Raw genomic sequence first — 25762 nt, 5'->3', positions numbered from 1 at the left:
GATTAGACTAATACATCTATATAATATACTAGGGTTGAAACATTCAATGCTCTAAATCCAAACAATGATTCTCTTGGATTTAGTTTTGTCAGAAATCAAGAGTATGGTCATTTATGGAAAGATAAAAATGTTATATAAATTATTATTTACACATTTATTCACATAAGCAACTTTTTAGACCATCAGATGGGTTAGATATTGAATTGATTAGACTAATGCATCTTTAATGTATATCCTTGGGTTGAAAGTATGAACCTCTTGAAACCTTCAAGGCTCTAAATCTAAACAATGATTCTCTTGGATTTAGTTTTGTCAGAAATCAAGAGTATTGTCCTTTATGAAAAGATAAAAAGTCAATTCTAAGTATACGGTTTAGGGGAAGACTGAAAATGGATCTTTACAAAAATTTCAATATTAATAACAAACAATCACAAAACACTATAATTAGTACTTAAGCTAATGCAAGAACTCTGCATGGAATCTTTAGCATGGTTAGGTAATAATATAGACTATGGTGCCATTTTATTTCTCACAAGGAGCATTTTTGACATATCTTAGACACTATTGAACTATTCCACAGAAAAACAAAAATGTTGTGAATATCTTAAGGTGTGTTGCCCTCTTTATCAGTCTATTCAATTACAGTAAAAAGGAATTTGGAGAAATCTAAAGTAAGAATGGTGCCAGGTTTTTATCCGACAATGCGAAATGTGCCATTTTTTATCATCACTCAATTTCTCATTTCAAGATATTTCCACTGACTTTATGTTTTATATCCACTGGAAAAGTCATTAAAATGATCTTATCATGAACTTTATAGTTTTTAAAGTACAGAGCACATCTGTTATATCAAGAAAAAACAAATGTTTAGAATGATGAATGTATCTCCTGCAAAGACATGGAATTATTCCACTAATAATGTCAATATAATATTCTGAACGATTACATCCACTTTCTGCCCGGAAGAGATTTTTTTTTAGATTTTCACAAGTTGTTTTGGAAAAGGTAATCAATTTAACTGATATAAAGGATGTTGTTGTATTTTTATCCTATCCTTTTACATTATACTATAGTAATAAAATATGTTTAAACCAACTAATTGCACCAGACTTTTATGGAAGACCAAATGTGACAATATTAATGATTTTTGTTTCTACATTTCGGTTTAAACATTTTCTACATTCCATGCACAAAATCAACATTTTAAACTATCAATTGGCTTTATATTTCATTTACAAACTGCAATGTAGAAACAAAAATCATTAATATTGTTTCATTTGATCTTCCATAGACTTTTAATTTAATTTAAATTGTGCTAGCACTGTTAGCTATAATTACTTGTGTTGACATTAAAAATAGCCTCATGATTACACTGCAAGTATTTCAGGTGTTACCCTTAGTTAAAGAACTCCTAATACAGTATTTAGTAATTGAACATGATATAAAACACAAATTTATATGGAAAACAATCACTGGGTTTATTTCACACTATGTTTCAACAAGTTCCTCATGTAAGTGATGTCATCCAATATTAGAAGAGTAAATCATTTAAATTTGTTTATTTGTGTCCTAATTAATTGTTACTTGTCTTTCTTTCTACCATTTAAAATCAGAAACTTACTAGTCCTGGTTCCCACAGCAATTTCTTCAAATCATCTTTATTGCACTAAGAAATGTATGCTGAATCAATTGATATTACTCTGCTTTTCCAATGTTTCACTTTTCCATAATTTTGTCACTTTTTAATGAAATCAATTAAATTTTGGATATATAAAATATATATATCTATAATATATCTTTCCTTGTTGGTCACTTATTGCAATACTTTGGACACTATTGACAAAAAACTGCTCTTCAGTGATTAGCAAGACTGCTTTTATTTAGTGCAACATTTGGGCAGAGGTGTCTACAGAGGTTTTGAAAGTTGATTATAGTAACTGTTACCGTTATTTATTTAGGTATTTTAAACATGAAGAAATAGGTGGACCATCTCCTTCAGACTAAAAAAAGACCCCTGCATATGGATCCCTACTTTCAAATTGACATGTTGGCATTGATAATTGAAGTGCCAATCTTGAGTGAATCATAGGTACATTTACTAATTCAAGTGTTGACAAATCACACATCATCCATAATAATAACCTTCAACTTTCATTGATTAATGTCACATCTTCATTTATTATATCAGTATTATTTACTTTTACCTATTAGTCATAATACAAATCATACCAAATAACATGGGAGTCATGGGTGGAAGTGGGCAATAGATATAATTTTTACCCAAATCAGTGAGTGTGTCATTATTCTGCGCAACACCTAGCGTAGATATTTGATGGGGTTAGTGTGTGCTGTGTGAGAACAGGGTAGGCCAAGGCGTGTGTCGGTAGTTGGCTGATGTAAAGGTACTGCAAGTGTCACAAAAGCTGTGTCGTTTTTTGAAAATGTTCAAAATTTTGACAAAATCTGCGTCTCGGTCAAGGTGACAATAGTAATGCCAAAGAAATACATGTATATAAATATTTATATTATTCCTATGAGTAACGCAATGTTGTGAGATGTGACACAGCCTTTTGCGACAACTGACGGCCACAAACAACTTGCAGCATGTGTGAGACATGAAACATTGTACACAACAAACTATGTACAGAATCAATTTTATGTCCGTGTATATTCAAACATAAATTAAGTGGACATTTTATAACCACCAAACAACATTATGTAAATGAAACTATCAAATGTACATGATTTTCAGTGCAACATATAGCTTAAAAATCAAAAACTATATCTTGCTGGTAAAGCTTTTTTATCAGTATCCTACCATATATCAATTAGAAGACTTCACTGAAGATAAAAATATCCACTGCCTTGGCAAAAATGCTCCACACAAACATACTGAAATTTTTCCTATGCTTATATAACAGCAACTACAGGTGAATACTCCTTGTCCAATGTCACTAAAACTAGCTCAGTATCCAAATCAAAGTGTTTTCTGAATGCAGTGTTTTAACACTAACTAACTTGTTGTGTCGTAAATCTGTCGTAAAGACAAAAGACAAGTATGTCACCTGTTTATCTAGGAGTAATTAGATTGTATTGAGCATCACAATGACCAAACAATGACCAACAGAGCAGCATTAAGGACCGTTGATCAATATACATGTCAAAGGGGGATTAAGACTTTAGTTAATTTCCTATAACTATAACTGATTTACTGCTTGTTTACTGTGTCCTGCAGGCTCTTCACTCCATTAAGGCTTTTTACACAGTTCAAATACATGTCATTGATTTTTATGCACTATCTTGTATAACAATAACAAGCTTTCTATTTATTACACTGTTACTTGAGCATCAGGCCATATATAAAAAATATTCTGTCACATCACTTGAAAAAAATATAAAAAACATCCTCACTGATTGCTGCACTTCATATTTCCCCCAGTAAAGGAAAGTAGCTCTATTAAATGTTTCCGATTGAAATTGGACTCAATTATCAAGTATGCAACTTTCATAAATGTTGCTGATAATCATAAATACAAATACAACTGGACAATCATAAATAGACTTGTTGTTATCGGAATGTAGTGACTTGTATTCATTGGCTTAACCTTTTAGATCTTGGTAAATCTTGACTAGCTCATATTTGAAACTGTAAGACATTATTTAAAACTTTCCTCTCATAAGATTTTTTGGCACAACTGTCTAAGAACCAGAATATTTTTGGGTATGGCCTTACAAGTCTGTCTTAAGATGTTTTATTGTGCCAGTGGCACTCGTTCGTTTGCAAATTCATGCAATAATGACGATCTGTTATTCAAGACAGGGAAAAGATATGAACTTTGAAGCTCTTCATTATTTTTCATTCACGATCATTATTAGCCTGAACAATCCTAGTAGTTTCCTAAATATTATTTTAATATCTAATGTAACATGTTTATGCATGAGCAGGTGTGAATAAAGGGCCCTTAACCAACCTAGTGTGCACCCAGAAAAAGGGGACAGACCGTGAAAATTGTGTGTGGTTTGAAATACACCGAGCTGTGTCACTTACATCAATGTTACTGTAATTTTCACACTTCACAGTTTCATATTGATATATCAAACTGCAACCTGAGAAACCAAAATAGACCTCATCTCTCAAAAACTGCCGACACCCATGTAGGTTTGGCTGAGCAGGCAGTAAAATACAAGTCTCCCATGGCCCAATTGATCAGGAAGTTGTTTTTCTCCTGGTTTTTCTAAGTAGTAGTTATCAAATCATAAATTTCAGCACAATGTCGTGAATAAATCCCTACCTGTGTTATCACTATTTACATTTTTTGTCCCCTGGCCTTGCCCCCCATCCCCATTTTACTCTGAAATTGTCTATTAGCTATATTACAGGCAGAAAAATGTCTCAAAGATGTGCATCCTTCCACGACATTGCTATGGGTGCTACTGTCTCCATGTTGCATGTGCCTGGCTGCTGCTTTTCAGATTTTTTGCATTCACCATTAGATGGTAATGAATTTTATGCTATAATTTTGCATCATAACTCAGCCATTAAATAATCCATTAATTAAACCCATTATGGCAGTGTATACAGATTTTACATATGCGATTGATGATTCCAATTATAATTGATCCTTAACAACTCACTAATAATTCCTGTAAAGACAAAGAGTTTTTACATATTTCCAAAATGTTGTGAAACCTGATAAAGCAAGAAAAATAGAAAACTGTCAGTACATCAATTAGTTTAAATAACAGATCAACTATAGTAAAGATCTCTGTATTTGAAATGTATTTAACCTATAAAATATGTAAAATCTGTGATCACCAACCAGTATTGTCCCTTAAATAACAAATTATTACACATAAACCGTTACACACATTTATTGGTTAAGCTTCCATTTTAATAATAAGTCGCTTTTTTGTCGATAATCATCATAATGCTGTAATTTGATTAGTTACTTCGGCGGATTGTAAAACTATATAAACAGCAGATTTGAGGAGAATAAAAAGGCATGTTGTGAAAAGCCATCTTATCTTCTTCATCAGTAAACAAGAAAATACAACATGAGTTTTTAGCATCCTTATGTCATCCTCAAGATATTAGTGACAACACAATGGATGAAACACAAACTAATTCTGATTATTCACAGAGTTAATGAAGCGCATCGTGTTTAGATGTTGCTTTTTGTCTGAAAAAACAAAGGCAGCACTAAAAAAATCAATGAAATCTGTAACAGAATTGTGAGGTAGAATTTCATTGGAGACAATCTCATAGGGTGTTTAATATAGATCCCCATGCTGATAATGCCCCATAGGAGATAGACCTCTGGCTAAAATAGAGAGAATAAAACTCATGAATTGTTTTCCAGTTGGAATGACCAAATTTCTGGTGGTTGCTATGCATAATTCAATTGTCAAAATTACTGCAATAATTGAGTTGTGAGAAGTGGAGTGTTTGCGTGAGGAAAAGGGATATTCGGCTATCGGACTCCGATTTTCATTTTAAAGATACTCCCTATTAGGGGTATTTTTTGTCTCTGATTAAGAAAAAATTCATCAATGGTGACAGCTGTCAGTGCCAGCTCATACCTCAAAGTTAAAACCAAGATAATTGGTGTTTAATGAGAAATTCTTCAACTAGTTGTAGAGCTAATCTCTATAGAAACTTGTTAGATGACAAGAATACACAATCACAAATTACATGAATCAAATATAATTAATAATATGACTGATTCAGCCTAGCTGCTCCTGGCAATAATTTGAAAATATTTTTTCAGATCTTAAATTCTATCGACATGGAATAAGTCACAATCCATAACGAATCTAAAGTTTGTAAACAGAGAGCAACTGAATATTGCATCAGTGGAAGAAGTTAAGATCTGACTATTATAATACATCTTTTATTATAATACATCTTTTATTATATGTGATCTTTTATCATATTCCAAGTATCGTTATTATACCAATGGCTAATATATGGTCTCATTTGTTATAGGAATCAAATAGATAGAGAACTTTTCCTGCAAGCACTTCATATAGGTTGACTTGGGCTCCATGGTACAAAGCATACATTAGAGTTTGTGCAATACTTCCCTGTTAGTAAATCTATTGAAAAGCAGTGGTCACACTGAATGCCGATTCTAATACTCAAGCAGTCTTTATTCGAATGCTATTTAAAGATAAATTCCTGGTTGGTTTTACTGATTTTCAGATTTCTAGAAATTGTAAATCTTTTTAATCAAAATATTTTACTGTGTTAATATTATTCAATATTTCCTAATGGGAACAGAATGCATTCTCCTCCCCCCCCCACACACACACACAAACACACATCCACCCCACAACAACAACAAAAAGATAATTTTGAATAGCCTTGAATAGCTATTCAATTTGAATAAAATTTGTGTAAAACTACAAAGTTTCAAGGTTTAAAGTCACATTACAAATTATAAAAGAGTCGACAAGCATGACAAGGTTCAGCCATCCCAATATGTTTATGTTGGTTCTAGGAGTCATGATGTATCAGATGAATAATGTAATCTGTTTAATTGAGTGTAAATGTGAATGCAATCAAATATTATGATGATTTAGAAAGTTTCCAAGAAAGTCAGAAACCAAATAAAATTAGAGATAAAATATCTGTCTTGCTGAAGACAAAACTAACTTTGCCATCTGTCATAGCTAGAAGACATCTTTATTTTATCCATTCTTAAATACCACAAAAACATTCTGTGGTTAAAACATATTTGATTTTTGCATGTGAATACAAGTATTGGCACTTTTACTTTTTAATTTAATGTCTGAATAAAAATTTAAATAAATTAACCCATGGCATGAAGATATTAATCATAATAAATTCAAATATTTTTTTTTTTTTATTGGTAATTATTTCATGGAATAAATGATTAATACAAATTTAAATTTGTGGAAACCAATCTTGATATTAGACAAAACATGACATAGTTGTTCAAACTTGAAAAAAAAATCAATTATAATTTCATTACAACTTTCTTTGTGTTTGTATTAAGACAATAAAATAAAACCAAGTACGAACAATTCAAACCATTAAGACAAAATTTGAAATCCTAAAAAAACAGTATCGGTAAACTAGTGTAATAAGCAGATGAACTGTTCAGCAAGAACAACAGTCTGGAAGAGTAAGATTACCCTGCCTGGTGCCACACCCACTGCATCCAAACAATTTGACAAAATCTTGGTAAAATAGTGTAATCAGCAAATGGACTGTCCATTCCATAATGCACATGATGAACAGTGGTAAAAGGTGTTGTAGACATAATTAGGAATTTAGTATAAGCATCTATTGAATATATCTAGAATAATAGCCAAAAGAGACATATTATGATTTTTTCACAAAAGTATACAGATTTCTCAACAAGAAGTCTAGGCACTAAAAACCTCATTTATACTATTGGTTAGTACAACAATATTTGTATATTATTTCAAATTAGTCAAACTGTGAACAGCCTGGGTCAAAATTGAGTGGAAATTTTAGTTGTGCAAATTGAGTCCAGTCAAGTTTTTTAGTACATAACATGTCCATGTTTCTCATTGTGATCTTAATACTCTGTTTTACTTTAACCGTAGCAACCGTAGGGTACAAAATTGAGACGGTGGCAGATTGGGCCTTGGACCGTCAGAGTGGCCAGAGGGCCCAGAGGGGTATGGGGATCACCGGCCCGGATTCTTTTCAAAATTAATCTTGGTATACACTGAAAAATCTAATGGCCTAAATCCGAGGATGAAAATGGTCTATGAGTGCATAAAAAATGAATCGAGCTGGTTTTGTTTTCTCGTCATGTCACATATTCTTAATTCCGATGGGCCCTCTCCATCCAAAGGAAAGAGCTATTCAGTCAGCCTCTGAATCCAGACAGAATATGGCATGTGGCAGTGTATGTTTACTTTCATAAACACCCAATACCGGTTTTCAGGAGTTCACATAGCTAACAAATATTTGATGTACTTTCGTTTTATTGAAGTCCAGTGTAAATAGGGTTGTTTAATAATTGAAAGAACAATCTAAAGAGTACACTTAGAAATTTCAGACAGATAAATTGGTTTTCAACATTTCTATGGTTCTGTGTAAAACCTAATTGTTATCTATCCTTTACAAAACAATTTATATTTTAGCACCTACACAGAATTACATGCTATAAAAGGAATAATTGCCACACACCAGTCAACTCTCAAAGTAGGGTATGGTTATATTCTTTCAGTACATTTGCATGTAGCAGGCAATGGGATTCCAGAATAAATCTGGATATCAAATAAAAATAGATGCTATAATAGATCAAACAAAAATATGATGGCAGTCTTCATAAGTTGATTTATACAAAATGTATATTTTATCACTAAACATAGCACACTACATGTAGGTCCAGGAACACCAAAACGTCACCATCAGTGCCAGAAAGGATTATTGGCATGGTTATGTGTGGAGGTCTTCACAGAAAAGTGCTTTTTAAGCTGGCTAAGTTCAAGGTCATGCATTTGACTGAAATAAACGGGCCAGATCCACTTACACTTTAGTACCAGAACTGTACCAAGCTGTACTTAAATCCTATATTGAGACCACCTGACATCCAAGGGCTAGTTCTGGTCAGGAATGAGTATGGTTCAACCGGTTTACAAAAATTTGAGGAACAGTTCCAATATTTTAAATTGGGTTTCAGTAGTGGTAATTTTGGCTCAGACAAGATGCAACCAATCCACTCTGAAAGTTCTTTTACTAAAACTAAAGGACTAGCATTTTTCCTAAAGCTGTTCTTACATGCATAGCTTTGTTGTTTCAATGAGATAGAATCCAGGTTCTACATGTATAATTGTATATGGAGTTGCATGTCCAGCTAACCAAATAACAACTGCAGTCTCTCACTGCAAAGAGCAGATATCTTTCTAGTGCAGACTGAATGTGGCGTCATATTTTTATTCATTAAATATCTCTTCTCCTAAAATTTAAATTTTGATTAACCCAAACATGAAACCCAATACTAATGAACTTGAATGAATCACCTTAAGTGAAACAGTTACGGATGCAAATGACAATATCTAATTTTATTGGCTATTGCATGAGTCGAATTCAATTTGGGCAAAATGTGCTGTTAGAGCATTGAGTGAGACTAAAATGATATAATTTCTGACAACATCAATATTTAACTCAACTATGGCCTGAAGAAATAATATGCAGATCTGATTCCTTGTGTCAGCTGAAATGGGTCAACCTTCAAACCAATTCATGACTTTAAAAGATACACATATCAGTTTCAAGCAGCAAATACAAACAAGGATGACAAATGACAGTTAATAAAATAAGAACAAGCTTTTATAAACAAATTGTAGAATCAGCTTTGAGTACAGTATTAAGAAATAAACTGTTGTAAACAGAAACAAATTTAAACATCATAATGTTGCTTATGAACTGTTGACAAACCAATAAATGAACAAATAAATGACATATATCCAGCAAAAACAGCTTTTCTGTACAGTGGGCTTGGTAGGTCACATGCATGAATTGTAGATCACAAAGTCTACCATCTATCAAAAGTTGTAAGCAAGATTGCATAACTGCAGGTGAGAGAGAGTAGATAGGGTTGTTTGCTTTTCCTCAAGGGTTATCCAATTTCTCCCCCAACTTCTGCATTATTGACAAAAATACAACATGCAAGTTCCGAAATGACCTTGTTTGCATCGGACAATAAATTTGATTGCTATCTGTTTAAGAATATCACATATCTGTCTCTTGAATTGTCTATTTAGTATATTTTGGTTTTGATAAACAATTACTGCTACATGTATATGTACTTCCATTTAAATATAATGACAATTTTTCCTAGTTAAACTTCAGACAGTTTGGTTTATATTTGTATGTCAGCACTGTTGTAACTGTAAGCCTTTACAGTCTGACTTTTAACATTTTTTTGCATTTTGGTCTGTTTGGAGTAAATGCACTGTAAAAATGAAAAAAAAAAAAACTCCCAGAGTTTACTAATCCAATGATGGGTAAAAGAAACACATTAACAAAAGTAATACTTCAATCGTATCTAAACCATAGAAGATTCATGTAACAATTACACAGATTTTTTAAGAATATTAAATGGAGTTAGCCACTGTATAATTGTTAGAAGTGTGACAAGTGATACAATAACAATGGATAATTTATTTCCACCTCCATCTGTTTCAATTTATGATCCTGTCTCGCATAATATCTGTTGTCATTTTACCACTAGAGATAGATCTTTATGCTATTAAATGAATATTATAATAAAATCAAGTATACATATATTTGATTGTTATATCTTCCTATCGCAACAACTTTACCCTATATATATTTTTTTCCAAAGTATAAGCCTCATGGAAAGGATACTGATGACTTTCTAAACAAAATACATAACGTACTCCCCTTTCCTTTGTACAGAACATTATTTATATATCTGAGAACTTGATATTAATCTTTGGAAATTTTTTAGGAATTACCAGGTATTAAACAACAGTGTACTGGCATGGCTTTTCTTGTTATTAAATAGCAGAAATATATCTAAGAACATCTAAAAGAGAGACATTGTTCTAACTATCCAAGTACTACCAGCTGTGAGCCCCAAGGACATATTTCATCTGTGAAGTGCTCTTGTTGTCATGAGACCTGATTGCACCAGATAATAACTCGTTGAGACGCCAAAATCAACCACTTCAGCTCACCATCGGCTAAACCAGCCCCTTACTGCTGGTAGCTCGTAATCCAGCTGAACACGATATACTTGTAGATATCAATTTAGTACATGAACATAGAAACTCCTCTTACCTATTGTCTGTGAAACTACATCCATCTACCCTCTAATCTATAATACTAATAGCAATATCTTACTTCATCTAGCTTCCAATATTGACACATTCAATCCGAGTTTCACGTTCATCTTGTTAAAGAATCGTGCAATTAAGAGAAATTTGATTGAAATATGTCACAAGCAGACGGGTTGAAGAACTTTTAAGAGAAGATTATATATGCTGCTTGTCTGAAAAACCAAGAACTCTGAAATTCAAATACTGAATTTCAGACACATACAACGTATTCACAGATAATTGTCTGGATGAAATTACCAAAAACGGAATATTAATAAAGTTTTCCAACCAATGTCGGCCATAATCACTAATTCAACATTAAAATGTGTGATTATGCTGTCAGAGTGATGTGAAAACAATAGCCTACATCATGCTGATCCACCCCAACACCCTAATATGTCACTGTCATGGCCCATATAATATTTGTCATCTGTACTGCAAAGATACTATTTCAATTGGCCTGATTACAACTGAAATTGCATCATTTGTAATTTTCTCACCCCCTTCCTGACAGATATAATAACATTCATCATGCACATGGTAGGGTAGAAGTCTCTTATTTACTAGAGGTGGCATACTAATCCCCAGTTATAATAAATATTTTTAGCACAGCGTTAATAACCCTTAATACAACTTATTACCTAATATATCACAGTTAATAACATATAGATAACAATGTAGGTAGAATCAAGCCCCAAGAAACTTCCTGGGTCATACTCCCTGATAATACAATAATTGAACTCTATGTTTCGAAATGATATATAAATGAAGAAAATTTTGTGAGAAAGTCAGAAACAAAGTTGAGTAAAGTAAGCCCAATTTGAGAGAAAATTCATGAGTAAAAACTTACCAGTACAAAAAAATACAACAAAATGTGTTAGGTAGCCTATATGTATGGGAACTCCTAAAATGAGCAACTGTATCCGGTGTTTTAGAAAGAGTAAGGATAACCTGCATCATGCATGATAACTGCCACTGCTTATATCAAAGCACAAATTTTTGGATAAAGACCACAAATACCAATAAGAACTTCTCACTATATACACAAAAAATCAGTTTAAAGGAGTTAATCCTCTTTGATTTGGGACAAAATAAAGTATTTGAATTGGGTTATGTGTTATTCTAATTAGTGATTGGGCACCTTATGATTAAATATTTGCTTCACAAGATTATGCAGAAATCAGCTTGTTTTCTAACTTTACCATTATTTTTGCCTTAACCCTTTCACTGCGTATACCCGGTAGTACCGGGTATTATAAAATGTCGGTAAAATGCGCGTACCCGGTATTACCGTGTACTCAATAAAGCCCTCGCTAAATTTAACGTCATAACTGCAAGTGCCATCTATCGTTTTTTCTATACACTAGAACATATTTCCACGTGTTTCAAAGCGTCAAACCGTAAAATGGCGGGGTGCAGAGTCCCACGTAGACGATTCACGAAATCGTGGATGACATCTTCGCTGACCAAGACAGTGAAGACAATTTCGAGGCGGATGATACACGTAATTCATTTCCAGTTGATAATGATAGTAGTCAGGACAGTGATTGGGAGTATGACGTTGGTGGTTTGTTGCTTGACGTTCCGCCTTTGTCTCCCGTGCATGATGAACAAGGCCAAGGTGACCATGATAGCCCTATGTCTGCAGTAGATTCTGACGATAATACGGATGTTGATAATGATGCTGGGCTGCTAGATCATAAAAGACGTAGGCAATCCCCGAGTCCCGAACGTGTACATAAATTGACTGACTATAGTGATAATAATATGGGAACGGGCGATGAAAGTGATGGTGAAAACGAAGTAGTGCAAGCTGCATGTGTTCTTGTCAGAAGCAGGCGTGGTCCGCGTGTTCGTGGTGGCATTGCTCGTGGTCCGGTTCCTGGTAGGCCTTTATTGAATGACAATAGTGGTCTTGGTAGTGGTAGACGTGGCCCACGTGTTCATGGTGGCTCGGCTCGTGGACACCGTGTCTGTGTTCGTGGTGGCCATGGTGGTGACAGAGGTGGCCCTGTTAGGGATCAGCGGGGCCGACCGCACGCTAGAGGACAGGGGCGGAGGCCTGCCAGAGCTCAGAACCCCAGGATAGTTTGGGACATTGATCAGAATGACAGTTATATGCCAAAACAAATTCCATTCGTCGGTGGCGAGAGACTCAAAGTTAGAATTGGTGACAATGCTACTATTGATGAATTCTTTGCCCAGTACTTCACTGACGATATCTTCAGCTATATTGCAGATGAAACAAATCGATATGCTCACCAGTTCATTCAGGAGAACCAGAACAACTTCAAAGAGTTTTCCAGGGTTCATTCTTGGAAAGACACTACTGTACCAGAAATGAAGACATTCTTTGGTTTACTTGGACTGATGGGTATTATTCATAAACCAAGGCTGGAGATGTATTGGTCAAAGCTAGATCTGGTAGAAACCCCTATATTTGGGCAAATAATGACAAGGGATAGGTTCTTCCTTCTTCTGAAATTCCTGCATTTTGCAAATAATCAAGACCCAGCATATGACCCAAAAGACCCCAATAGGGACAGGCTTTACAAGGTAAGGCCACTGATTAGAAAGGTGAGGGACCGCATGAGGCGGGTATATGCCCCTGATAAAGATCTCGGCGTTGATGAGTCTCTATTATTTAAGGGCAGACTTCTATTCAAACAATGTATCCAAACTAAGAGGTCTCGCTTTGGAATAAAGTTCTATGAACTTACTACATCCGAGGGTATTTGTCTTGATTTTATAGTCTACTCCGATGAAAACACATTTAGAGATCATGATGATCCAGAACCTCAAATGCTGGTAACTGAGCGAATCCCTCTGAATCTGATCCAACCATATCTTGGCCTGGGCCACACGCTGTATCTTGATAACTACTACACATCTCCTGCTTTGGCTACATACCTCTGTGGGACCATCAACCTAAAGCGCGCAAATTATCCTGGTGACCTTGGCACTAGACGACTTGAGAAGGGGTCATCATGTTTCATGAAATCACAAACAGGGCACATGCTAGCTGTCAAGTTCAGGGCAAAAAAGGACAAATCAAATGGCAAACCTAAAGAAGTATGTATGTTGACCACAGAGGGAAGTGCTGCTATGTTTCCTACTGGAAAAGATGACAAAGATGGAAATCCTATTTCTAAACCTGCCTGCATCATTGCTTATAACCACAAGATGGGTGGGGTTGATATGGTAGATCATATGGTACAGTGTCACCGTGGTGCGGAAGACATACAAATGGTACAAAAAGGTAGCTTTGAGGTTGTTCATGGCATGCGTATTGTGTGCGCATAAACTTCATCGCAAGTTCACGCCGTCTACCAAAGATTTCCTAGCGGACCTCAAGGACCTCCTGGCTATACTCATAAGTTCCAGTCCTAAACTGAACAAAGAAGTTATAAGGACAGACACAGTACACAGGCTTAAAGGGCGACACTTTCCTCAGAAAAGAGAGGCAAAGGCTGGCAACACAGGGTACAGAAAGGACAAAATGTGTCGTGTGTGCTGGGCGCGTGGACTTCGCAGCAGGGCTGGTAGAGAAATCAGGACGGTTTGGATTTGCCCTGACTGTCCAAGCCAGCCAGGTCTTCATGCAGATCAGGATTGTTTCAAGGCCTATCACACACAATTTGATTACTCTGTAAGTTCTAATGGAGACAATGGAGATTCTTCCGATGGAGACGAGTAAATGTTCAACTTTCATGGTTATTCACGATTCTGGTATCTTTCATACATTCCTGTCTTCTTGTGAAGAAATCAAACAATAAATAATCAAAACTTGATATTTTTGTTCATTTTATATATATTTATCAAAATCAAGTGAAAAAAACAATATCCCATAAGTATTTCATGGAGAAAAAATTGTTTTTGCCATAGATTTAGAGAAAAAAGAGAAATCCAAAATGGCCGCCATGACGTCACGTGACTATATGATTATGCATATTTCCAAAATTCTATTTTTTCCTCTTAGTCCAACCTTATACCCATCCCAACACACAAAAAGAATTCCCCAAAAAGCTTTTATAAGTATTGTTTGGCATCTAGTTCAAAATCCCTCTTTTTCGTCAAAAACGGGTCTAGCACAGGCAGTGGATTTACGTCTAGCATTGAAAGGATTAAATATCGACAGTGGAACACCAAAACGGTCATCTAAACACTAGCTTTATCTTTGATCATAAAATTTTCAATAATAAAGACAGATTTTCATCCCACAAAACAAATCAACATATAACAAAAATTTATATCGACAAATAATTTTTTGTCCTAAATCAAAGAAAGAAAAACATTACTATGTAGCAAAGCAAATTCTAATAAAACCTTAAGACTCAGCCAGACATTGAAAGTGCGATTAAACTGTCTGTTTATCGAGGTTTGTTTCATGTCAGTATTTTGTTTCAAATTAGAAATACATGTATGTAACCTATTGTTAGTATTTAAATTGACAGTATGATTGAAGTATTTGGGTTTGTGTCTGTCTGACTGTAAGACCTGCTTCTAATATTACCATCTTTAAACATATGTAGGGGTAGAGTATATTTTAAGATGGATGTTAGGATGGGTCTAAAAGTCTTCCCTTCTATATCAGGTTACTTTCTCTAGGAATCAAGTAGTACAACTTTGATCTTAGATTATTGTTATCAACAAAAACATTTCTTACAAAATAACCTTAAAAGATAGGTCAGTCACAAACATGTACAGTACAAACACATTCTACACTCAAAGCTATTAAAAATGCACTGCCTAATTCGTGAAATATTTCTGGTAAAAGTTTTCTTGGGATTTCCTATCTTATGGTTCATAGGTGAAACTTGTGATGGGTCTCTTTTTGTGGAGTTCTGGATTTGTACCCAATATCAGTTCTCAGTAATGAACTTTGTTCGTGCAAATGCAACACTTATCTTTTTTCATGAATTTAAGCAGTCCCATGTCACACGTTTTGCACGTGCATTCCCTGCACTCTGGCCCTTTAAATACAGATCAAAATTTCAACTTTCATCACCCCGGAAAACAGGAACAGAGCTACATGTATTGGCATGCTGGATCAGGGGGCTTATAGGTAGCCGTCGGCAGACACTTTAATGTCCACCCATCGACCATTGCTCGCCTCAACGCTTCCACGCCACTGGAAGAGTTGCCAATCGACCCCGACCTGGAGCGCCACCTGTAACAACCACTGCTCAAGATCGCCACATCCGACTACAGCATCTGTGCAACAGGTTCCAGTCAGCTACTCCTACTGCCAGGAGAACTGTTGGAAAACGGCAATGTCAGATCAGCCCTCAAACAGTCCAAAGGCACCGGGCTGCTATTGGATTATGCTGCCGTCGACCATACCAAGGTCAAATCCTTTTGCATTGTCATCGACTTGCCAGACAGCAATGGGACGCAAATCAGGGGTATCTGCACAACACACCATGGCGAAATGTCATCTTCTCCAATGAATCCCGATTCAACCTCAGTTTTCTGAACAATCATCATGTCTGTGTTATGGATTGGCCCGCTATGTCTCCTGACATGAACCTGATCGAACACCTTTGGGAGGAACTTGGACGACGGGTTCGAACTCAAGCTGTGCTACCACGAACTGTTGCAGAGGTGGCACAGGCACTCCAAAAATCATTGGCAAACAATCCCACAGCGTGTAGTGAGACATCTGTGCCAGTCCATCCAAGGCAACTTCAGGCATGTGTAAGAGCTCAGGGTGGACATACCCAATATTGACTTCAGCTGACCCCTGCTTTGTTTCATGGTTCTCTGACATTTCGGTTTTGTGCATTTGTAGTGAATTCTTTCATGATCCACAGATGCTTGTTATCTCGATTTTGTCAATTGTTGTGTACATTTGTTAAAAGTTGTTGCAGTAAATAAACTTTGAATTTGGCATTGTGTTTTTAATGGCTTTGAGTATACATGCCCTAGTACTGCACATGGTCAGTTGAGGTGAATCCAAAATAAAATTTTTACATACATCTTGTGCAAAAAAACAGAAATGTTTTGGTTGGTCTTGTCATGTATCCATTGTCTTGCCTGTACACTTATTTGTTCTATACAATTATCGAAAGAAGAACATTTGATCCTGTTTTATATAAAATATGTTTATGGTTTAAATTGTTTGCTTAGTTTTGTCTGAATTTTTAGCACAGAGTGTCTTAATCTTTTTTTAGTTGCCCTACACTAAGAAACTGGCATTGTCCATATTTATATACAACAATGAAATACTCTCTTGATAAAACACATAGGATTTATATATGCAGCTTATTCCGGGCATTAAAATGGATAATTTCTAACTTAAACTTTAGTTCTTTCTCTTCAAAAGGAGGAATCAAATATTTAGGAACAGAAATCTTTGTAACCAGTACCAGCCTACTACCTGTAGCTTTATTTTACAAATATCTTATTAAAGGGGAATTATGAAATGAAATGAAATGGAGTTTAACGTCCTACTGTTCTGCTCCTAACCTGGGCTAATGAAGACGGGCATACGCCATACAGTGTGCTATGAGGGGAATTTTGCCCGGACAGCGGCACTACGGCCTACTCTTATATCGAATTCCAACTGCCAAGGGATCTTTTACGTGCACGCCAATGTGTACCTGGGACCTCAGTTTTTCGTCCCATCCGAACGACTAAACAGCTTTCCTTGTCAGCCCCTCCGTCCTGCATCACTGACAAGGGAGAAGGGGAATTATGGTTGGATAGATAAAGAGCAGGCAGTTCTCACTATAATAGTTAAAAGCTAAATAATGTAAAGGGAAAATGCTGAAAATTTCAGTCACTTTGCTCCAATCTGAACCAAGATATTAGCGATTGAATTTTAGGCCTAGTCTTGATCAACATTACTAAAGTCTGTACAACAAATAACATAGTCTTGATTTATTTATCAATGAGCATTGAGCAGCAGATTGGATTCAAATCCAGTGAAAATCTGACACATAAGATGGCATCGAGAGTTGATTATGGCCCTGATAAGTTAATTAATGTCTAATTAATAATTTAGAAAACATTTCAGGCCTAAAGAAAGACCTACAAAAGGCAGATTTAGCTCTTGCATAATGTATGTTTAAGTGATAGATTGATAATTACTGATCTTACCTTGAGAGGTGTATTCCGTGTTGTATTATCTGGAAACATAATCCTGAGAGCTTGACGTTTTAAATCTATTAAACAATTATTACAATGTTCACAACATACACCACCTTGCACCACATGCCCCTCTATTCCTTTATCAGTGGCCATATTACATACATCCTGTTTCATGGTAAACATTTCGGATGAAGGAGAAAGTGGGCGTTGTTCGTTAATAGGTGATAAACATCGACCATCTATAGTTTGGTCTACACAGGGTGACGAAGGTCTTCCGAACACAAAAGATAACTCGTTGCCCGTTTGATCCAGGGATCGTTGTAACCGTTGATTTGTAAGAGGAGAAATTGTTCCGCGAATTGGATAATCTTCATCTTCTGCTAAATCCTCATTGTTAAACTTTTCCAGTTCGTGGTATTGGGGTTGGTGAACGATTACATCTGCTCCTAATATATCCCTGATAGGAGTTGAAGCTCGTGGACCATCTAAATTACTTATATACACCTCTTTGCTATTGGATCCACTGATGATTCTTTCATTCTATAATAGAACAAAATATGTATTTAACTGTCTTACATTAATAACATTAATAACAACTAAATCTGGGTTTTATTGTCATAAATAAACAATAAGATGATAAAAAAAATGACATAAGCCTAAGGATACATAAGACGGTGACAGTCTCTGACAGTCGAAAAACAAGATCTAGTCGAATTTAAAACATGTCTTTATGAAAAGCAGGTTTAATATCTTGAGAAGTTTTCTTGTTCAGATTAATAAGAATCTGAAATCTTGTATGCACAAGATTTGGACTAAATAAAAAAATATCAATTGATTATAAATTCTGCATAAAGAATCTGGGTTTATAAATTGTATGCTTGCCATTTAAATTCATGATTGAAAAATGTATTAAATAATGCAGCATTCTTTAATTTAAAAAATTAATCGACTAATGGCTTTTTTAAATGTCAATCAATCAGATTGATGAAGATAAACATTTTCAACTGCACCAGATGCTACTGAACCATACTACAAATATGAACCTACTTTTAATGCACATTTATAAAGGAATTCATAAAATTGTATGCTCATGAAAAATAAACTTGATGTCAGCTCATGCAACAACCATATGGCAGGTATCTAATCATTGTTTTATTGTTTTAAGCAACAAAAGCAAGAATGTTTACAAATTAATCCATCATTTAAATAAAATCGAAGTCAGGGTAACAAAAGAAAATCAAAATTTAAATTACAATATACTAGCTACCTTTGCTTCAAAAATATGTATTTCCATACACACGTTTTCATAAGTCAGATGTACATGTCTAGTGACTTATAAGTGATCTTGCATTCTGTTAGATTTTGAGAATGCTTCACAAAGGTAACATGCTGGTCATATTTCATACAATATATATGACAGACAACCAAACAATGACCTTTATCCTTCAACCAGCCATGCACACTGACCATAAATCATATTTTTCACTGTACATAAAAGCATATTAGTAATTAGGCACAATGGCATATTGTCCTGCCTGAACAATAGTTCACTTAACCCCATTCTCGATATGGCCATAAATTCCACTTACTTTGAATATAATATACATTACAATCTATCTGGTGATCATTCTTGCAAAAATGAAACCAAAACAAAAAACACCTGGCCCAAAATTTTTAGTTTCCAAAAAATTGACATATGGGTAAGTTTGAAAAATGATTCTATCACAGTTAAAATTTACAAAATGGCAGCCAAACAGCTGTTATTGAATAGGCTTATAAGAGAATTCTGTGAACGAAAAAAAAAAACTGATTTGAAAAGATGGAGAGATTGTAGTAGAATTTGAACTGTCTGTGATACTAGTTATAATCAATAAGATCTTAGTTACATATATTTCAATGTTGGCTTCGTGAGATTCGTCTGGATATACTTCAAACTGACTTGTTTTAATGTTTACCCTTCGTATTCCGCAGGATTATCATACATATCATACCAGATTCTTCACAGAAATAGAAGATAAAATTCCCTTTTTATGGTCAGAGATTGTCTTGCTTGAGCGATCTTGTGAGAAAGAACAATCTTAAGGAGCGAAATGTTGCCTACCTACATGTACGATGTGAAGTCATTAAATGTCTCGACAAGTTCATAGATAAACTAGTGTCTCATTCATAAGATATTGGCTGGATGAGTTACTGTTGTATAAAATGTCTTTTTTCTCACCATTTTATGACAAGATCTCGCAACTTAATGTGTCACACACAGACTGAGATCTCATTTATCTATCTGTATATGAAACCTTTCATGAATATTTGTTGACAAGTTACATCAACTATTTAGTATAAATCAGAACCAGTTACCAAATATGTACCCCCCTTACTTGACAATAAATCATTACATTTGACCAATATTGTATGGCTGTTAGACTCATGGTTGGTCTGGATTAATGATTATTGACAGAAGAAAACAATTTAATTTGTATTCCATGCAATACATCTTTTATTTTATTAAACAATAAAATAAATTGTAGAAATAAGTATAATCCACCTACAAGATCAGTTCATTTTGGAATATTTATTACAAGTACTTCAGATAAATGTTTTTGATTTAGTTAAATTATCTATATGGCAGGATAATCAGACAAATCTCCAATCTTAAGATCCTGGAGCAGTATTAAATTTATATTCTATGACTAAAATGCTAAACCTGTCTGATTTAGGTCAAAATAAAGTATTGAATTGGGAAGATCTGATGAGTTATTTCAATTAGTGCTAGGACAAGACAAGTAGGTTTAATAATTTCATTTTTCATTTTATTGGCTTAAACTGTCGAATGTTGCGTACAAAAACATAGGTTCTATCTGCAGACATCAAAATTTTTAAAGTGGACAGTTAACCACTTCACAAAACAAATTAACACTCCATGTTGAAATGCACCATAAACCCCATTACTTACTCATTCTCACTGTTTTTACATTTCAGAGTTCACAAAAATCTTGACAAGAGCCTCTTAAATGAATGTAGGCAAAACAAAACTCTAAATAATGAGCAATTTCAAGAATAATCTTCTTAATAATGCAAAAGTCTTTTTTTCACATCTTAATTCAAAATTAAATATATTTTACTCCGCCTTTACAATTCAATTCAAATCTGATTTCTTATCTATAAAATGAAGATTCACATTTTATGTTATCAGTTTCACATAATTATGTTTACAAGTCTATGTATTAAATTCAATAAAAGAATGTAAAATGTATTCAAGTTTTAAGAAAAAAAAAGGAAATCTTAGCAGACAGTGAGTCTATGTTTTATTATATTAAATAGTATTCAATTACAAAATTTGATGCCATCTTCACTATTTCTTAACACAACTGAATGGTTATCATTGATGTTGCTTCAAGCGATTACTCAAACTGAAATTAATTGTATAATTAAACTAGCAATTATATCATTTTGACAACATGATAGGTTATCGATAGGTTATTTTAGTCATTTTAAAGGCATGTTGAGCCCAATATAACATTATTACAAGACTTTTGGGTTTCTTTTGATGCTTGGATTTTGTGTATTGCTAGGGTTTTCCTTAAAAATTCGTAACATTAGTGCTATCTGTGATTTGTAACAGTTTACCTGCATTGTTTAATAAATATTTGAAAACGGCTGTTAATTTGATAGTTTTCTTATGGCTTACAATGTCGGTGTTTCTGACTTCTTGTATATGTAGTAGCCCTGTGGCTTTGTTAATTGTTATCTTCAATTTACTATGCACAAAATATCAGAAAGTCTAATGTACAATCTGGATTGATCTGGATGAATTGCAGTTCTCTCTCAAAACTACTGAGCAGAAAATTAATGCCATTGCTAGAAATAACTTTGAGATTTACAATACACATTGAGCATAAATGAATCCCAGGAAGTCTAGATCTGTGACAAATGAGACAGTAAGGCTGCTGTCATGGTAAAATTCTCACCACATTTGCACATGTAAAGTGTCCACTACATCAAAATAATATTCTACATGTCAATGAATTACAAAGTTAATATACAAACTTTGGCTTTTAACCCTGAAATTATCTTATCATACATAAAACGGTGTCGTGAAATTAAATTTTAGTCATGTTTTTAACCTTTTAAATTGACAGTGTTTAGTTCTCGTTCTGCCAGTCATGTTATGAAAGCAATCTTTAATTTAGTGTGGTGTTTGAAGAGTTATTTGTCATTGATTCTAGTAGCAATCTTTAATTTCGTGTGATGTTTAAAAATTTATTAGAAGTTGATTCTAGCAAAAACACATCACAATTTATATGGAATACAATCAATAGTTTGTACACATAATATATGACGTTTCGACAAGAGTTGTTGTGTTGTTCTAAAGTACAAGTAGTAGCTGTGATCATTACTTATCTCTTAGAATATAGTAATACATGAATCGTCACCTTTAAGTTACATGTCTTTTTTTGTTGAAAAAACTTACTTCATGTTTCATTTTGTGTTCGGAACCTGTTGAGTTGATTGGTCGAACTATAGCATGTTTATGTACAGTATATGGATGAGCTATTACTCCTGTGTTGGCTGTTTGTCGTGATGTCAAGTGATGGGCTCTACCGGGTATACCATTCCCTGCTAATGTAGGTATACCAGACCTCACTGTACGAGCCCTTTCCATATTGTATTCTATCTGAAAAACATAAAAATTAAATCCTTCAAAGAAAATATGTCTGAGAACAATGTAGTAGGATTTTGAAAACAAAACGAAATGTATTTAACATTTGATTTTAATCAGATCGCTTTCCTTTCAGAAAGGATCTTTGGCGTGCACTATCAACTTGTATCCCGGATGTGTGCTTTTCATTCCAATGACACGGCTATTTAGACACACTGTACTCGACATCCTTTCATCTGTTAGTTTGAACTAGTTTTTGTTGAGCATAATCTATCAAATTAATGAATATCAAAAAATAAACGGACACACACAGATCTTGGGGAAATATACCTAGCAAGTGCAGGCTACTACTAAGTCTTTTTTTAAATCTCTCACAAGTCAAGACAGAGTTCTTATGCAATATCCTGGATGATTTCAGAAAATAAACCCTTCCATATTTCATCAATCAATTATTTCTACGGAAGGTTAATAGCTAAATTATGTTCCAGTCTAATATAATAATAGCTAGAATAATCTTTATGGAAGTTATTTCCTAATAAAATAATTTCATCAGTATTAATGATAACTGTAGATATCTTCTAATATATATATTTTAGTTTACATACTGTATGTAATCAGATAACTTTTGCAGCAACCTTCAAATGACATTTCACAATCATCAATACTTTATCACCAATTAGAAAGATGTCTATCTTTTTCTAAAGGCCATTATCAAAGTCCGTGGACTCCACATTTTCTTGTAAAAAGAGTGTGGCTAGAAGGAATGTTTTTATATATAAAACCATTTCATGTCATTTGCCAAAGGTAAAAAAAAAACCCCAAAGGATTAAAATTTCTGACAACTCTTAAAACTGTCATTTTTTAACACAAGCAAAAAATATTGTCTATTTCTTTAGATACAATAAAAGAAACCTAGATGCCAAGATAGTGTTAGAGCTCAGTCTAGATAAAATTTGAAGGATAGGTTCTAAAATTTAATTTAGAGACTAAAAATGGTAAATAAGATTTAGGGACAGAATTTTGCCAGGGGGGAGACCAACACCGGTAATCTGATATACAGTATTCTGGACAGGAACTTGTAGATACAAAAGTGGATATTTCAACTTTCCTAATAAATAAGACAAGATGTGGTATCAGATGTTCTGAAAGAGTATGTATATTCTATTTTTGCATGAGACATATTACTACATACAGGTAAATTATGGAGTAATGCTTTGGGACTTCGATTTTATAGACCAAGCTAAATGCACAGAGAGAGAGAGAGAAATGGGGTTTAACGTCCACTCGACACAAACTCGGTCATTTCGGGACTAACATATGGTTTAATTTTATTTCAATAATTCGCTTCAGCGTAGGGGTCTTTAGCAGTGGGCGGAAACCGGAGAACCCGGAGAAAACCCACGAGGTTGGACAGGCGACCCTACTCCTTTTCACATACAACCGGGGATTCGAAACCACGTTAGTTGACTCAATGACAGGCCTTATGATACAGCGCACACGTGCTAACCATTCAGCCATCCAACCCCCCCTGGAACAGTCAGATGCAACATGATGAACTACAACTTAGAATAGTACCATACCTGGTAATCCATAATGTTTTGCTCTTGAAAAATCTATCATGAGGTTATCAAAAAGCAACAGGTGTACAACATATCTTAAATTATATCTAGCAGATAAAAATTACATGCCCCAGGTTTGCCTCTCAATGTATTTTAACTAGCAGGCTGATTAATTTGACCTCCTTGATGCACAGCTCAATAATCCAATACATTTCATGCAGAATTGAAATCATAAAACTGGATACTTTGAGAGGGAATATTATCAAGATTGTACGAAGAAAATGGCTGAACAGTAAGTAGATAGAGCAAACTGATTAAAACACAGATCCCATTCGTTTTGTTTTTATAGTTCAAAATTTCGTTTTACTTGTCTTTACTACACTAGGATCTGGAAGAGTTGTTATCTTTGAGGTGTTCTGAATGGTGTGAAACGGTCTGTTACAGCGAGCTTTAGGCGTTTTTGCATGGAACTGTGGGTAATCCACTAGTAACATCAATGCCGATTGGTTAATCAAATGTCTGACGTCATAGGGCCAAAAGCCGCTAGTATGACCTCTGATGTGACTCATCGATACAACTGGTCAGATCTTCATGTAGTGTAGGCCAACGAAAGTATAAAAAAATGAAACAAAATATAGATCTGTATTTTAATCAAGACCGACAGTTTTTATGTCATTATCCCTAATGCATCCGAAAAATGATTGATTATACTTCCATTATTGATTAAACTAATTAAATTAAATCCAATTTAAATTATGGTTGGCTAGCACTACATATACAGTATATGAAGATTAACTACTTCTTTACAAGGGTATGGTATGGTCTAATTGTAAATCGACTGATTATAGGGGACTTAAACATTTTACCTCCGAACTATACAAATAATCTGTCATATACATATAGTTTAATATAACAATTTTATCAGATTAAAGGTAAGAGTTTTAAAAAACCTAATACATTAATATATCTTTAAAATAAATGAGTTTTCAAATACTTATTTCAATTTTAAGTAGCCTACCTTCAGATTTATAAAATATGTGTAATAAGTTACTAAGATAGTTATATACTTTCAAGTATATATAGACAAAACTTAATTTACCTATCTTTGATCACTTAAGAAAATTGCTGGAGAACTCAGGTATGTCAGTAGTTATTAAAACTTTAATAATATAGATTATTAATATATCCTATTTAATTTTCACTCCAAGATGTACTTGAGAGTAATTCTCTGATGTACTCTATAACTTGTATGTTCATCAAGAGTTTAAGATTAGATCGTTATCTCCCCTTCAAGCATTAACAAGGAATGTATCTAGGGACAGTGAGTTAAAACTTACATTAGATAACCTGTGATAAGTCAAATCCCACTTCAACATACTGATGCTCGTTTATTATCTTATCATAGAGATTATATTTTCTGGAGGTTAACACAAAATAAAATTATTTTTGGCTTGTTCATCATTTTGTTTTTTCAAAAGTTTAATTTCTACTTGCTTAGATCATCAAGATAACATTCTACATTCCTAATAAAAATAATGTTTCTGAGTAAATTCATATAAAAAAAAATATTTGAAATTCAATTTCTAGGTAATTTAGATTGAAAAGG

At 34.1% G+C, this 25762-nt stretch overlaps 1 protein-coding gene across 1 annotated transcript in view; it reads right to left on the bottom strand.

The window, feature by feature from the left end:
• Positions 1–25762, bottom strand: part of LOC126822271 (kinesin-like protein KIF26B) — a 127448-nt gene that overhangs the window by 85559 nt on the left and 16127 nt on the right. The window contains exons 2-3 of the mRNA XM_050551049.2: positions 22409–22612; positions 17950–18480 (exon numbers count right to left, since the gene is read on the bottom strand). Coding sequence (XP_050407006.2) covers positions 17950–18480; positions 22409–22612 — 735 coding nt within the window. The remainder of the gene's footprint in view (positions 1–17949; positions 18481–22408; positions 22613–25762) is intronic.

The sequence above is a fragment of the Patella vulgata genome, chromosome 5 (genome assembly GCF_932274485.2).
Source record: "Patella vulgata chromosome 5, xgPatVulg1.2, whole genome shotgun sequence".
Lineage (NCBI taxonomy): Eukaryota > Metazoa > Mollusca > Gastropoda > Patellidae > Patella > Patella vulgata.
Note: the sequence above shows the minus strand (reverse complement) of the source record. Positions and strands in the feature narration are given on the sequence as shown.